This window comes from Giraffa tippelskirchi, chromosome 5, assembly GCF_054371585.1.
Source record: "Giraffa tippelskirchi isolate mGirTip1 chromosome 5, T2T-mGirTip1v1.2.pri, whole genome shotgun sequence".
NCBI lineage: Eukaryota > Metazoa > Chordata > Mammalia > Artiodactyla > Giraffidae > Giraffa > Giraffa tippelskirchi.
This window is the reverse complement of record NC_137279.1, coordinates 127,491,229-127,508,141: the sequence shown is the minus strand read 5'-3', so window position 1 is coordinate 127,508,141 and position 16,913 is coordinate 127,491,229. Positions and strand designations below refer to the sequence as shown.

At 39.2% G+C, this 16,913-nt stretch overlaps 2 protein-coding genes across 7 annotated transcripts in view; one reads left to right on the top strand and one right to left on the bottom strand.

Annotated features, from left to right (window-relative positions):
* Positions 1-16,913, top strand: part of LOC145504906 (uncharacterized) — a 35,885-nt gene that overhangs the window by 18,112 nt on the left and 860 nt on the right. The window contains exons 5-6 of one of the 5 annotated variants that reach the window (XM_081486278.1): positions 8,901-8,971; positions 9,332-10,898. The exons of 1 other annotated variant lie outside the window; for it this stretch is intronic. The gene's annotated coding sequence lies outside the window, so the exon portion shown is untranslated. Of the gene's footprint in view, positions 1-335; positions 4,272-8,900; positions 8,972-9,331; positions 10,899-16,913 lie in introns of those variants that run through there. 3 more of the 5 variants (XM_081486281.1, XM_081486279.1, XM_081486277.1) reach the window with 3 other exon arrangements.
* DNTTIP2 (deoxynucleotidyltransferase terminal interacting protein 2) lies at positions 3,369-16,843 on the bottom strand. Of its 2 annotated transcripts, none has more exons than XM_081486276.1 (7): positions 16,523-16,843; positions 14,195-15,843; positions 12,456-12,594; positions 9,699-9,794; positions 8,477-8,641; positions 6,091-6,200; positions 3,369-4,388 (listed from the first exon to the last, which is right to left on the bottom strand). In XM_081486276.1, the coding sequence occupies exons 2-7, from the start codon at positions 15,685-15,687 to the stop codon at positions 4,295-4,297; spliced, it is 2,097 nt and encodes a 698-aa protein (XP_081342402.1). In that variant the 5' UTR covers positions 15,688-15,843; positions 16,523-16,843; the 3' UTR covers positions 3,369-4,294. The 2 variants fall into 2 exon arrangements, with proteins under 2 accessions (XP_081342402.1, XP_081342401.1); XM_081486275.1 differs by having other exon boundaries at positions 16,731-16,843.

Here is a 16,913-nt window from a genome sequence, read left to right as displayed (position 1 = left end):
ATAGCCCAATGAGTATCTTGGACTCACCTCAATCTGGTTAGCAACTCCTCTTCCCTTAGGAGGGGTAACTAGGAAGGAGGCAGATGGAGAGCAGGACTTCCTAAATACTGTGCAGTGGCACACAAAAGGTGTGGGTCATGTTTTGGTTTTCTAGGCAATTTCTATGCTGCTGTTTAGTTGCTAAGTCGTGTTCGACTCTCTTGCGACCCATGGACTGTAGCCCACCAGGCTCCTCCATTCATGGGATTCTCTAGGCAAGAATATTGGAGTGGGTTGCCATTTCCTACTCCAGGGCATCTTTTGACCCAGGGATCGAACCCACATGTCTCCTGCAGGTGGGAGGCAGGTTCTTTACTGCTGAGCTACTGGGGAAGCCCTTCTATGCTGTACTACCATTAAACTGAAGATAAATTTCAAGAATGTCTGAGGCCTTCGAGATCTGCTCAGCAGCCAGCTGAATGACCTCATTTGATACCATGTGGAGTACAAGCCATCTAGCTCAGCCCTGGCCCGCTGAATCATGAGACTGGAGTAAAACAGTGGCTGTTTTGAATCACTGAGTCTTGGGGCAATTTGTTACACAGTGATAACGAATTAACACCTATCACCTGAACCTGTTAAGTTTCCCCTTTCTCACAGCTGGTGTTCAGTGTTTATTGGTAACTTTCCATTTCAGAAGCTCCTCCATAGTTATCTAAACTCACATTTCATAGTTTGAAACATTCCAACTGTGATAGAACACTGATCTGCTTAAGTCATGCTACTGGCCCTGCTTCAGGGAAATTATTATAATTTGAATGCATTCCTTCTTCCCTTTTAAACAATGAGACCTGAATTTTACATTCTAGTCAGATGCTTTGGGAGTTTGTAAAATCCTTTTGTTTCAATCCTAACTGCATGCTTTCTATAAGACGTTGTAGATGGTTATTCTAAACAGTAGTTGTCATTACTTGAGAGACTGAACTGAATGAGCACCTGCACACATTCCAGAGATGGTACTGGAAAGTTTTTCATGTGAGGTTTTCTTGTATTTGCTATATTTAGAGGGCAACCCCTTGAATTTATCCCAGGTGCTCTAAGTTTCATTAAGTGTCTCTGTACAGCCTTTCTTCCTTTTAAAAGCCTGCTATTTATTCTCTGAACAGCCAAGCATGGCTTGTAGTCTGACAGCCTTGTTAGGGAACCCATGAGACATTTCCTCAGGTCTTAAAAATAGGTATAATGGTGTTTCTCTAAAGCAGTTGTTTTAATCTTATGGCAGAACACTGACCAGAGCTACTTTTTGTGTTAAGATTCTAGGAAGCTGAGAACCTGCCTTCCTCAACTGCTAGTTTTATAATTTCTTCCATCTTCCTTTCCCTAATTTCTTTACTTTAGGAAAAACAAACACCCCCCATCCCCGCCCCCCAAAAAACCCAACAACAAAACAACCAAAACTAGCATTGGAGACTATTATTTTTATAAGTTGTCTTAAAAGCATTTCATTTATCTTTCAAGAGCTCCTTAAGGTATTCTGAAGGCTCTTCTTTCATTACATTGTATCAGCACTTAGGACACTTTATAATGCTTTTTAGTTGTGAAGTCATGGTACTTCTGATAGTCATTAGCCTTAAAATAGCTCCAGTAAGTGAACTGAGTTTAGTTGACATAAGCCAGAGTCACTAACCCTGTTTCTCAATGGTTGCTTTGCTTAAAAACAAACAAAAAACACACAAGACAAATACATCCATTATTCAAATATTTTTGAATATTGTAGATTTTGTAGAAGCCTGAGGGCACTGAGAGACTTCCTTCTCATCTTTACCTAGTTATACTTTGATACTCTGTTTTGAAGATTTAAACTTGTGAATATATCTGAGATACAGCTACGCATCTTACCAGTTTTAATCCCTTAAAGTAAATGTTAATAGAGGTGACTTAAATTGATTTTTAGTTGAAGTATTTCAGCTTATTTCAGTATTTCACTGAATAAGGTATTTTACATTTGTTAATAACTCTCTACTTTGTTCCAAGTTATTTATGTGACTTAAAAAAATACATAAATAAAGGGACTTCCCTGGTGGTCCAATGGTAAAGACTCCATGCTCCCACTGCAGGGGTGCAGGTTCGAAACCTGGTCAGGGGACTAAGATTCTGTATAATTTGCAGTGCAGCCAAAAAAAAAAAAAAAAAGACTGCAATATCCTGGAAAAGAAAGATTATTAGGTAAAAAACTAAGAAAATCTGAATAAAGTATAAACTTAAAAATATATGTATAAAATAAAGAATCAATGGAGACAAAAATGAGCATGTTACACTGTAAGTAAATACAGTGGACCCCTGAACAACACAGGTTTGAACTGGGTGGGTCCACTTATACATAGATTTTCCAATAAATCCATACTAAAGTACTACATGTTCTGCAGGAGTTGACCAGTTGGTTCTCAGATGTAGAACCATGGATATAGAGGGCCTACTCTTAAGTTTTTGACTTTCAGCTGCTTGGGAGTCAGAGCCCCTCACCCCTTTGTTCAAGGGTCAGCTATCCTTAGGATACATTTTGTGAGCACCTCTAAGGTGGGTTAGTGAGGTTGGCACCTAGGTACATTTCTCTTAACACTGCTTCCCAATCCAGAAAGCTCAAATGCTGTCCTGTGTGGGAAGGATTGGAGATTTCCAATTTTGTGTTCCTGTAAACGCACTATGGAGAAGGCAATGGCACCCCACTCCAGTACTCTTGCCTGGAAAATCCCATGGATGGAGGAGCCTGGTAGGCTACAGTCCATGGGGTCACTAAGAGTCGGACACGACTGAGCGACTTCACTTTCACTTTTCCCTTTCATGCACTGGAGAAGGAAATGGCAACCCACTCCAGTATTCTTGCCTGGAGAATCCCAGGGATGGTGGAGCCTGGTGGGCTGCCGTCTATGGGGTCGCACAGAGTCAGACACGACTGAAGCGACTTAGCAGCAGCAGTAGCAAACGCACTATAGTGCCCCAAATATCTGTCATAACTGCAGTTTTGAATACCAGATAATTCAACCTATTCTAGCATTCATGAGTCAGAAACCAGCATGCAAGTTACAAATAGATAAAAAGTTGACCCATCCCCTTGAGCCTGAGAAAAAACTGAGTAAATTCTCAGTTGCACAGAGAAATACAATACAAAAGGGCCACCAGTTTTGAGTGTTCTAACACCCCAGTATCATGAGTTGAAGAAATATTCCGCTAACAGTGTCTCCTTCTCGAAGAACATGTATGGGGTAGATGCTTCTTGTTTTGATAGTTAATTCTCTCATAGCAAGTCCTTAACGTAAAACTTAATACTCTTGGAATAAAAGCTTTACTATAAAAGAGAACAGATACAGATGCTTCCCTCACTCCACCTATAAATGTCATTTAGTTTTATTACTAGGCTGCTTGTGATTCCAAGCAGTAAACACAAAATAGGAAGTTTCTTATTTACTGAAATCCCAAGAAAGCAGTACGGTAGAAAATAGAGGTCCCATGAATAATGACATAAAGGAAGCAATAAGCCACCAAGAAGCATATGAATAGAAATGACTAGTGTTCCTTGGGTGTCATGAGTTGCTTAGCCAGGATGCATATTTCTGCCACTGGAGACTTTACCTCCTGGCCAAGTTAAAATTATTTGAATACTATTCATTGGAACACAACATTGAATATGGATAAAAATCTTTCCTCTTGTGTTTCAGTTGCTAAGCAAAGAAAATAGCTCTCCCGCTTCTACCTTTAACCCAAACTTTCCAAGTAGTCTATCTTTTAAGTCCTTTTAATAGCTTCATTTAGTTCTTTGGTCATATATTAACATACACATGCTCCAACACTTGTAACATTTCTTTGATTTCAACTATGACTTTTACACTTGCAACAAGATCTCTGTATTCCAGCTTTACCAGTTTTCTGGACTTGAATGTGCAACTGACATAGGGCATCATCTCCTCCCTATGTACATCTCTACATAAAAATTAAGTATTGTTTGTGTATCTTTGAAAATACTACTTTAAATTTTTGAATGTTAGCAAACTTTATATTTTCTAAATATTTTGATTGAGGTTCTTTTCCTTTTTTCCCTCCTCAAAGGGTCTAAACATGAGTGGATCTTTTGTAGACACACCTGTTTTTATTCCAGGTGGCATGTGACTGATTCTCTCTCAAATCAACTTTTTAAAGAGAAATCCCCCCAATGGAGCCAGTCTATGTTACTTTATGTGACGGTCGTGCTAATTTTTAAATTATCTTTAGTAAATAAATAAAGAGGAGCTGTAAAATTTTGTGATTTGCTTGATGAATCTTAATTACGGAACTTCTTCTTCTTTCGAAACTTCTTTCCTGCTGCATTTGCTGCCTTTTCAGCCATTATCTCTGAGTACTTCCTTCGGTTATATCTAAAAAGAAAAACCAAACCTTTAACTTCTAAAGTATGACACACCAGACATTAGAAGTTAATGTAACCTTTTGGTGGTGTTTGGGGATGGGGTGGAGTGATGGGCAGGTGCTTCTAAATTTTTTTTTTTTGCATTTTCACTATCCATCACATCTGTATCAAGTTCCACCATGAATAAGAAGCCATACTAGGAGCTGGAGATAGAGCAGTGAACTAGCCAGCCACAGTCCCTGCCCTCAGAGCTTGTAGTCTAGTAAGAAAAAAGTAGCCACGGCAGAGGCAGGCTTTTGGAAACTTTCAGCCATTAGAGACCCATGCTGTGATTTCTGAGACTGCTATCATGAAGATTACAAAATGTAGGTCAATATATGAAGTAAGCAAAGACTCAATCACCTTGTACCCGACACCTCTGTGGGATAGAAAGAGACAGGCTTTAAGAGATAGGAAAATGGGAGGGAAATCTAACAGTCTGAACATGGGACTGAAGGGAGAAGGTGGTGTAAGGACTTGCCCTAAGGGATGGAGGGCAATGCCATTCAGTCATGAGAAACAGGACACTGGGAGAGGACTAGAATGTATAGGAAGGATGAAGTCAGGAGACCTCAAGTTAGCTCTCAGAGGGGCTTATGAGATACTCATTAGATGTTCCTGAGGCAGCAGCAGGTTATGTGGCTCTGGACTCAGAAGAGATCCAGACTATACATACATTTGAAAGTCAACAGTATACAGATTAATACAACTTTGTGGGGATGAGATTTCCAGGGAGAGAGAAATAAGTGAGAAAACATTGCTTATTTCTAAAAGTTTCACCATTACCCAGAATCATTAAAAAGTTTACATAACACTTGAATTAAATTTGTTTTCCATGCCTATATATTAACATAATTTTAAAAATCCCTGATAAATATTTTCACTTTTGCTATTAAACCAGTCTGGAAGTTCAGCATAAGTTTCTGTATGAGCCATGCTTTTAAATCTATGCTATACACATACCTGCTTCAAGGACATTTAAACATACTTAACTGCCCCCATCTCAGGGTAAAAAAACCCCAGCTCCATTCACTAGCTGTGCCTGTCTCGTCTTGCTCACAACATCTCTTATTTCAATTCACTCTCAAGTACCATCCAGTCTGACTTCCTCCCCATCACTCTCCTAAAAACTCCTGACAAGGTTACGGTGACGTCCATGTACTAAATCCAGAGGAAGCACTTAGCTCACTCACACTCTCAGCAGCATTTATTACTGTTAACCACTCCCTCTGGCCTCTAACTGCCTGTAACACTCTTTCCCTGACTTCTATGCACTGCTCTCCTGGTTTTCTTCCTGCCTCCCTGACTTCTTTCCTGGTCTCCTTTGTGGGCTCCTCCTCTAGTTAGTCTCATTTCCTTCTAAAGCAGTGGTTCTGAATCGAGAATGCTTATGCATGCCAGAGAACATCTGAAAACGTTTGAAGACATTTTTGAGTGTCATGAATTGGGAGGGAGGGAGTGTGCCACCAGCATCTAATGGGCAGACACCAGGGATGCTGTTAAAGATCCTACAGTGTACAGTCCTCCCTAAAAAAGAATTATCCCACCCAATATACCTAATAGTTCAATTGAAAAACTGTGCTAAAGCATTTAAAAATTATCTTGAATTTAAAGTTTTTGCACATTCTAAAGGAAAACATACATATTATAAAGTGAAACATAAATTCCTTTACCTTCTGAACTCAGAATCAGCCAGCAGTTCTTCCACAATAGTTCTCTTCCTTTGTTTCTTGGGAACTCGTGAATGGTAGAAGTCAGCAGGATTGTCAACAATAGTCCCAATCTATGAATGAATGATTGAAATAAGTCATGCAATACCTGAAAGCCAAGCTGTTTTTGTATCTCGGGAGCTCTAACAAAGTATATTTATAGAAAGGAATGGAAAACACAGCTTATACTTTACCAATATTAAAGTTAGTTTTGCCATTTCTTAAAAAAAATCACTTATTCAACCTGCACTGGGTCCTACTAGTGACATTTCTTCATTAAAATTTTTTAGTAAAACTAAAATTCCTTCTATGTAAGTGCTAGACTGTAAATTCTTGATGAATAGTCTAAATAGAGGAAAAGTGGGACAGATAAAAATAACATCTTTTTAGTTTTCCAATTTAACAAGATTGATACATTCTACTATATACCTGTTAGATCTCCTAGGTTTATCATAAATGCTGCCAACTTAGAACCTTCTTACTGAACACTTGGCATTTGTTCATATATTCAACCAAGTAAAATATACAATGTCTGCTCTGTGCCAGGGTTAGGGAAACAAGAGTATCTGGTCCCTGCCAGTGAGTGGCCAGTTTTATAGAAGATCCAAGGACACACATTCTGCTTTATTGAATATGCCAAAGCCTTTGACTGTGTGGATCAAAATAAACTGGAAAATTCTGAAAGAGATGGGAATACCAGACCACCTGACCTGCCTCGAGAAACCTGTATGCAGTTCAGGAAGCAACAGTTAGAACTGGACATGGAACAACAGACTGGTTCCAAATAGGAAAAGGAGTACGTCAAGGCTGTATATTGTCACCCTGCTTATTTAACTTCTATGCAGAGTACACCATGAGAAATGCTGGGCTGGAGGAAGCACAAGCTGGAATCAAGATTGCCAGGAGAAATATCAATAACCTCAGATGTGCAGATAACACCAACCTTATAGCAGAAAGTGAGAAGAACTGAAGAGCCTCTTGATGAAAGTGAAAGAGAGTGAAAAAGTTGGCTTAAAGCTCAACATTCAGAAAACTAAGATCATGGCATCTGGTCCCATCACTTCATGGCAAACAGATGGGCAATCAGTGGAAACAGTGGCTGACTTTATTTTTTTGGTCTCCAAAATCACTGCAAATGGTGACTGCAGCCATGAAAATAAAAGACGCTTACTCCTTGGAAGGAAAGTTATGACCAACCTAGACAGCATATTAAAAAGCAGAGACATTACTCTGTCAGCAAAGGTCCATCTAGGCAAGGCTATGGTTTTTCCAGTAGTCATGTATGGATGAGAGAGTTGGACTATAAAGAAAGCTGAGCGCAGAAGAATTGATGCTTTTGAACTGTGGTGTTGAAGACTCTTGAGAGTCCCTTGGACTGCAAGGAGATCCAACCAGTCCATCCTAAAGGAGATCAGTCCTGGGTGTTCACTAGAAGGACTGATGTTGAAGCTGAAACTCCAATATTTTGGCCACCTGATGCGAAGAGCTGACTCATTTGAAAAGACCCTGATGTTGGCAAAGATTGAAGGCAGGAGGAGAAGGGGACGACAAAGGATAAGATGGTTAGATGGCATCACCAACTCAATGGACATGAGTTTGGGTAAACTCTGGGAATTGGTGACGGACAGGGAGGCCTGGCGAGCTGTGGTTCATGGGGTGGCAAAGAGTTGGGAGCGACTGAGCTACTGAACTGAACTGAAAGACACACAGCTAAAAATTAAAGCATAACCTAGTATTATGTTGAACAAAACACTCTAGATTCTCTGAAAACTAAGTGGCCAGTTCTACCAAATGGAGGTCAAGAAGGTTTCACAAGGATGACATTTTCGCTTGGATTTGTATGGGTAAAATTTCACCAAGCAAACATGGCAGAGCCAAACACTAAAGTCAGACCAGCCTGTGCATATCCTGAGAAGACTGAGCAGCTGTGTGTGTTGGAGCTTAGAGGCCTATGTGACCAAAATAAGGGTTAGTGAACTGGTGTGGGTGCAGATTGTGAAGGGCTACATCACAGGGTAGAGATTCTATCCTACAGGTTATAAAGAATCACTGATGGTATTACTGAATATCTTGATACCACTGAGGTGTATCATTCATACACGGTACACCTATCTTATAGGTTCCATACTTAGAGAGCTCATCTGGAAACCTGGTTACCATTCGAAACACTGTCTTTTGATGAGGAAAGCCATTACAGGCTGATGGCTATCTGAACTGGGTTCTGGCCATTATTATATGGTCCAAGCAGATAATACACTGTAAATACACATTTAAGAGGAAACAAGTCACTATAGTGTTTCCAGACTAAAATCCTCAGAACATCACTACCATTATTCTGTTTGCTTCATACCTGGAAGTACTTAGGGAAGCCATCTCTATCATTTTTCTTGTAAAATCTTTTTGGGTCCATGCTAGCTCTCATCTTCAGTGCTTTGAGATCATTTTTCAGTTCATCTGTCAGTTCTGGCGCTTTCATACCAAACCATCCATCACCTGCTGTTTTCTGTCGCTCTTGCTGAAATTCAAAATTCCAAAAACAGTTAGAAAATTCTAATTTTTTATTAAGTAGTGTATAACTACATCTCATTTCAATATTACGAAGAAAATTTCATGAATTAAAAACAAGTAAGGTTACTTTACAGGAATGTATTAGTCTCCAGATAGACCTTTCATAAAGTGAATTAAATGACAAAAATCCGTTTCTCTTGATAAGTTAGACATAGCACTATCAGTGTCATAAATGAAGGCTCCTTAAAATTTATTTTGTATTTCAGTAAGAAGGCTGACTTGTTGGGAGAATAGCCGACAATGTCGATTTTTTATTGTCTGAAATATCCTACAAGAGGTAAAGTATAAAAACATTCTTATTTCTGGAGCCTTTCTGTAAACATTTAACAACTTTTATTCAGTCACCCGGTTGTCTCTTAAGAGTTACTCTCTCCAACAAGCCCAGAATTTGTATTTCTAAAATTCAAAACCTTTCTATTTTTTGGAAAACTTACAGCAAGTTATTTGCTTCATTTTTTTGTTCATCAGCAAATATTAGTGTTTACCATCCACCGTGGTGCTCTGGTCATTTTAGTGACATTACTGGAGCACTATCCTCAAATTTCCTCGTGTACCATCCATAATTTCTTTATGCTTATTAGTCGAAATGGAAGTAGTCCCCTGTATTTTACTCAAATTCCTTGCTCTCATTTGGCAGACTAAATAGGCTGGTGTTTTTAGCTGGTTACATTACTTCAAGAGCCAGCAACAGAGTTCTCAGCCTTCTGTGAACAGTACCTATAAGCCACGGCATAGTACGGTGTGGACAGTGACCTCATATGCTGGCTGCCACTGTTTTTAATGAAGGGAAAAAAGAGATGTATCCAAACGCACCAATCGGTGCACTTTCACTTTGTGAAAATTTATATGAAACGTGTTTATGGAACCATATTTTATGGGCTCTCAGACATCTGTGATAATTTTCTTTGGAAACATATATTTTAATTGTACAACCATGTTAGACAAGCTGAATATATATATAGTCAAACACATTAAATGTTCTAAATAAGAATCATTGTACTTACTCTGCGTTTTTTCTGAAGTTTATATTTTGATTCCCTATATGGTGGGACACAGTCGTTTTTTTCAAATTCAGGAGTAATGACAGTTTTCTGCAGAAGCTACAAAAATATTAAACAGGTTTTAAAATAATGTCAAAATGTCAGTATTTTTTTCAACATTTCTGCCTTAAAAAGGAAACATCTCCCACACTAATGACTCCAGATACATTAACCTTCTTTATAGACAGACATACTACTGCAAAGATGTTCCTGTCCTTAAATCTGTAAATTATATAAAAATAAAAATGCTTTAGGAGACTAACTGAAGGGTTATTTTAGGGTATCTGTAAAATTAATATTCATCTCAAACTTTTCTAATTTGAATCTGAACACACCAGACATACATTAATGTGTCCACTTGCAGTTCACTGGTTTGCAACCAGCCATCTGCACCAACCAACTGGAAAACAAAGACAATAGAAACAATGCTATAGTGTTCTGGAACTTCTTGAAAAAAACAAATAAAAAAACACCTAACTAGGCTAAGTTCTTTTGATGTTGATAAAACAGCTTTATGTGATCTGAGACCAGCTAGACTACTGATAAGAACAGCAGTATAGATTTTGATTAAACAACACATGCTTTTAATGGTACACCAATTAAATCATGCCATCAAGCAAATCTGCTTTTTGTAACAACGTATCAAAGATGTTCTTTCAATGTCAATTCATACAAAGATCAACTTCATAGCTGTTATGCACAATTTTTCTTGATATTTAGTTTAATAGTCTCCATTAAATTTTTCCCATTAAACATTATAAACATCATCTCTGAATACTTTTTATTATTTCTGTAAAAGAGATTCCAAAATGTGTCATTTAACTTTTGATAGGTACCACTAAATTGTCTTGAATCCAAGTAGTATAAACTCCTACCAGAAGTTAATCAGTACTTTTTTTTTTTTTTTAACATAGCTAACACTGGTGATTATCCCTGTGTTTTGTCAGTGGTACCTCATGAATGTTTCTATTTGCTGCTGATCATCTTTTTGTGTATTTTTTTTTTTTAGCTGTGTATAAGTCATGTTCTGTGGAATGAATGCCTGCTTTTGTTTGGGGTGGGGAGCGGTGTTCTTTTTCATTGTTATACAAGGTTGTGTTCTTGTTAATTTGAAGAATTATATTCTGTATCTTAGTGGTTATTAAACTCATGGCCTTTTACTTATCTTTGTTTAAATGTTTTTAATTGCGTAAGTTTAAAAATTTTACGTAGTCAAATCTGTTAGTCTTTTCCTAAATGTCTTCTGCATTTTTTGATTACTTGCCTAGGGTAATTAAATACTGTCTTAATACTGTGTATGTGACCAAAAGGAACCTCAGACTCATTAGTCATTTCCCTAGTACAAGAACTAAAGACAATTCACAAAACTGTTAGCCCACAAAACAGTTCACAGGAACGCAGCAAGTATTAACTTGGTCAATAACATTTGCAATTATTAGATCCTCAATTCAAATTTAGGACTAGAAGTTGCTGGGTAGCACGGTAGTGGTCTAGACTTTCCTATCAGTCAGAGGAGAGTGCATGACATTTATTTTATAGATTATTAAGAGCTGGTTGTGTATCAAGTACTATAGTAGGGGTTAGAGTGGTTCTCAACTGAGAGCAACTGGCAACATTCTGAGGTGGGGGGCATGAACTGGTAGAGATGGATGCTATTGGCACCTATGGGGTAGAGGCTGGGATGCTGCTAAACATTCTACAATGCACGGGACATCTTCCCACAACAAATAATTATCCAGCCCAAACATCAGCTTTGCTGAGGTTGAGAAATCCTGTTTTTTTCAGTGCTAAGAATACAGCAGGTAGACAGAGCCAGATGAACAGAGGCACCGTGAAACGCTCTGGGGAACCACTCAAGGACTTCAACAGGAGAATATCATGGTCAGATGGTATTTTGTGTTTTCAGAGTGAGAAATCTAGCAAGACCATTGAGGACGGCTTGAAGAGGAGGCCAATGCAGTGGTCTAGATAAAAAGCAAAACGGATGTCACTTGTCAGTGACAGTGGGGTGGAAAGGAGGGAGCGGAATATTAATAGAAAGTATATAAGAAGCCTGTCCTTTAGGCTTAGTTACTGATTACAAAAGAGAAATAGATTTTGGTGTCATTAACCAGGATAAAGAATACAAGAGGAGGAGCTGATTCAGGCAAGGAAGAGAGGGCAATTAGTGAAGTCAAGTGCCTGAGCACATCTGAATGAACAAAGAATAGGCACCTGAGTTTAAAGACCTGTGTAGGCTGCAAGACTAGAAAATACTACACATTTAGGAGGAAGCCATTCAAGGTGGCAGCAGAAACTGAAGGCTAGTATAAGGTTACCTAACATGTAATTTCCTTCTAAAAATATATGTACAATTTTATGTCTATGAGCACATATGCTTTTTCCTGGTGGGGTTAATAGTTACTCACAGCTTTCAGATTTTCAACAGATTCCAAAGCAGTGAAGAACGAAAAGTATAGCAAGAAAAAACAATAAAACTCTGAGATCATAACTGGTGCTTGCCAGAAGAGGAACACTGATCGTACATTAGTTTTCAAATGTTGCCTTTAGCTGGGATTTTATGATAAAAAAGAAATGACTCTCCTGGGAAGAGAGAAAAAAGGAGCACAGTAGGCTAATGTGATTTCACTGTAGGAAAACTAGTCTCTTACCAAGGACTAATCATTTCTAGAAGTGACTGGTGAATTCTGTGATAACAATGGGCTACTCTGTGCGGCTTACCTCATCTTTCCTTTTCTCTTTGATCTGTGTTAGGGTTCTCTTCTTCAACTGTAGCTTGTCTGCACTGAAATTAATATACAAACCACCCAGCTCCTTAATACTCAGTCCAGGATCTATGCTGCTGCTCATCAACTTCAGACTGAAAAAGAAATGATCACTTTTTAAGTGATTAAGAAATAATCTTTAGATCGTTTAGCAATTCAAAATGAAAACTGAGACTTTTCATTTAGAAGAAATTATAGGATAAATAATGAATTAAGCCTTTTGAGAGCACACCCAAATTTATTCCCCAAATTTTCTTACAAGAGGATTAAGGCCATATTATATGTCAACAGACTTCACACATGTATTTTACAAGGAAAGAATTACAGAAAAAAGGAGGAACTACATCTGGCATTTAGCTCAACTTCATATGTAGGTAGTAAATTAGTAAGTTAGTAGGTAGTATATTAGTAGGTCCAGATAGGACCTACTTCTCTGTACTTCTAAGTTATCCAAACTTGGAATGTTTTCTTGAGTATTTAAGGAGATTTAGTAGTGCCTCTAAATCAGTGAGTTTTAAACAGTGAGCATCTGTATTTTCCACCAGAGCTTAAAAAAAATGTAACTGTCACACCCTAGATCCACCAAATCAGAATCTTCAGCAGTTGGCTTGGGCTTCTGCCATATTTATGTAATTACTCAAGTCTTTTTTATAAGTACACTTATAAACACTTGGACTTAGTTTCTTCCCTAATTATTCATATAAACTGAGCAGTTTCAAGTTTCCATAATCAACTCCTATTCAATTACAGTGCCTTGGCAGTGATTCTCAACCCTGAGTGTAGGTTACAATTATCCTGGGGAAGGGGTGTGGCTTGTAAAAAATAAGTACACTTGAGACTAGTCTCAGAGATTTCACTGGTTTAGAGTGAAGACTGGGCATCTGTTAATGTACAGTTTCTTAACCAAGGACACCTGTATTTTCAGTGGATACACTGCCACCAAAGGCCTGTGCCTGGAAAAAAAAAAATTTGGAAAACAGAAAAACTAAAGAAACTGCCTCCAAACAGTGTTTTTTAATGGCAGTAGATGGGATTACAGGTTACTATTTTTCTCAGTTTTCCTCTATTTTTCAATTTCTCTACAATCAACACGTATGCTGCTGCTGCTGCTCCTGCTAAGTCGCTTCAGTCGTGTCCGACTCTGTGCGACCCCATAGACGGCAGCCCACCAGGCTCCGCCATCCCTGGGATTCTCCAGGCAAGAATACTGGAGTGGGTTGCCATTTCCTTCTCCAATGCATGAAAGTGAAAAGTGAAAGTGAAGTCGCTCAGTCGTGTCCGACTCTTAGCGACCCCATGGACTGCAGCCTACTAGGCTCCTCCATCCATGGGATTTTCCAGGCAAGAGTACTGGAGTGGGGTGCCATTGCCTTCTCCTCAACACATATAAAAAAGCCAAGTTACCTTCCTTCCCTTTTGTATGTTGCTCTTAATCATGCAAGAAAATCTTAACAGATCATTTTTAATACACCATCAAATGGAGTACTTTTAGCTCTCACCAGTGGGAAAAATATGACTAACAAAGGCACCCACATAAACAAGGGAAACTCTGACAGATAACAAAGCTCTTTTATAAAGAACCCAAAGCAGTAATTTTTTTCAGTTCCTATGCTTTGTAGTATTTCTATGGTAAATTATTGCCACTTGAAGCACTTATCAAAAGCTTACTTTAAAAAAATAAAAGATAAAACTTACAGTTTAGATTTTGTGTTACTTAGCAAGTTGTCTTCATCACTAAACTCATTATCTTTATTTCTGTCATGGTCTGATAGTTCTTCTTCACTTTCTTCCTCTTCTTCTTCTTCCTCCTCCTCCTCCTCCTCCTCAATGGCAACCTCATTTGCCTTGTCTTCTTCATCCAAGTAAAAATTCTTATCAGCACTCAATCCGGGAGTAGTGTCAATCACAAACAATGCATTGTCACGTGACAGGTTTCCTGAGTCTCCATTTAGGGACTCTTTTTTACCGTTATTTTCAACAAAACACACAGTGTCCTCTTCATTCTCACTGTGTTCAGACTGCTGGCTTTCATCACTGCTAAGAACTAACAAAACAGAATCATCTTTATTCTGAGTTGTGTTGAACTCAAGTTTACTTGGTTTGGTATCACTCTCAGAAGCTACCTCCTTTTCTTTGCTCATGTCTTCACTAACACCTATAACTGTGCACTCTTCTTCATCACTATCACTACCATCACCAGGTTCTGAACAGTCACTTGTTTTTATGGCATTCTCTCTCTCTTCATTCCATCTGTCCATTTCCACAACTGCAAATGTTTGAGCTAAGGATTTCATCACAGCCTCACAGTTCAGAGTTGAGGACTCTGATGTGGTTTTGTTACTTTCAGGGGTTGAATGCCTTTGAGAAACTAACTGCTGAAGGCCAGTGTCCTGAAGTTCAGAAACATTCTTCAACTGAGAGCTCCTCTCATTACCTTCTTTCCCCTCATCTATTATTTTTTTGGCTTCTTCATCTAAACCTTTACAATTCTGCTTTGTTATTTCTTTGAGAGGTGAAATACTGTCCTGCTTTTCCTCTCTTATAGTAAAATGTTGGGTTTTTTTCACTGCTAGTTTTTTTCCTGAAATTCCAAAGAAGGAATCATCATCGGGGTCATTATAAATTTCACTATTAGAGAAATTTGGCTTCTTTATCTGAGAAAGTGATTTTGCTAGTAAACGAGAAGTTCGTCTGTTAACTGAATCCTCTAAATTCACAGATGTATGTATGATTTCTTTCTTATGTTCTAGTACAATCTTAGTATCATTCTCCTCAGTTTGTGCCTGTAATTTCCTTAGCATACTCCTCGTTGTTCTCCTAGTTGCAATTCCAGAAAATGAAGAAGTGTCTGAGCACGATGACTCAGCATCAGAAATAGCTTCCACATGGGATTCTTGCTTTGGCTCTCTTTGGGATTTAGCCTTACTTCTTCTGGTTGTTTTTTCTGTGGGAGGCATAATTCTAGAAATACCTGAAACATGTGATTCTGTTTCAGAGACTTCTTCTTCAGTATGAGACTCACTTACCCGAGTTATTTTCAGCCTTTTCCTTACACTAGAAACTGGGGTGCCTGCAACTAAGATCTGTCTTCTCCTAGTTACTCTTAAAATAGGATCCTGGACCTCAGACACAGAAGAACAATTTGACTCTGCTTCAGAGATCTCTCCATCTGTCGAAGGTTTGTTCATTTCTGGTAAAGAGCCTGTAGTTCCACTCTTCCTCTTCCTGGTTTTAGGAGCTGGACTTCGTTCTGGAGTGGTCTGTGATTCAGCAGTATTTGGGTTATCAGGTGAAGACCCCCTCCTGCCTTTTGGGTGTGCCTGAAGTCTTGTGACAGCAGAATTCTGTAAGCCAAATACATTGTAATTTAGTTAGGGCTGGGACAGGGGCAAAGTGAATGAGGCACTCCCTTCAGAAACAAATTTTAAGGGGGCACTGGAAAAACTCAGTAAACAAAATTAATGTAAAACAATAACTACCATCACCACCCACAATTAAAAAAGAAAATCAATAGCAAGATACTGGATCTGACTTCGCAATTGCAGGCCCTGCCTCACTAGCGTCACCTCAGTCCTGACTTTAGCGAACAAAACAAATAACTGCAAATGAAAATCTTCCTCACGCAAGGTCACAAATGCTTGGTGGACCTACATTCTGACACACATACAGGAAAAGAACAAAGCAGCTAAGGATGTGTTCAGGAAAACACGCCAATGGAATAGGTCGCTGTCCTTACTTTTCATATCTACGTGTACTAATACTCCCTTCCCTTCATCGCAGCATCAGAGGCAGCAGACAATTAGCACCATTGAATTACGAGGTGACGTCACCGCAGGCCGCTCCACTCCAGAAGGAAGTGCTGTCGGGGCACAGTCAGTCGTCCCACGTGAAAACGGTGCCTTCTCCAATTCAGCTAATTAGGCTCACGCTTGGCGGCGAAAATTAATCCTCTTTTAGCATTAAGGTTAAAAAGCGAGCAGTGTATCTGCATTAAGGAGCAAATCAAGTTACCTAATCTATTACCTGCCAAGCGTTACTTTAAAAGATCCCAACGTGGTCTTCAGAAGCTACAGGTTTAGAGAGGGGCCTGGTACGCAGAAGCGCGCCGCCAGTTCTGGCTTTTCTGCCGTTCCTTCCCCAGGTTCCGCGGGACCCCTGCACCGCCCACCTTCCTCAGCACCGCTGTGCGAAGCAGTTAGAAGAAATGAGAGAGACTTTCGAGTTTTCCTACCTTCTGCCGCGAGCTTTCAACTGACGTAGCTTGGTTCTCGGCCTGAGACCGCGCGGACCTAGTAACCACCATCTTCCAAGCGTGCGGCCGCCGCGGCCTCCCTCTGTTCCCGCGCCCCGGAAGTACGTCAGAGATGCGCCTCACTCGCGTTTCCCGCGAGAGTCTCGGAACTTAAGAGAATCT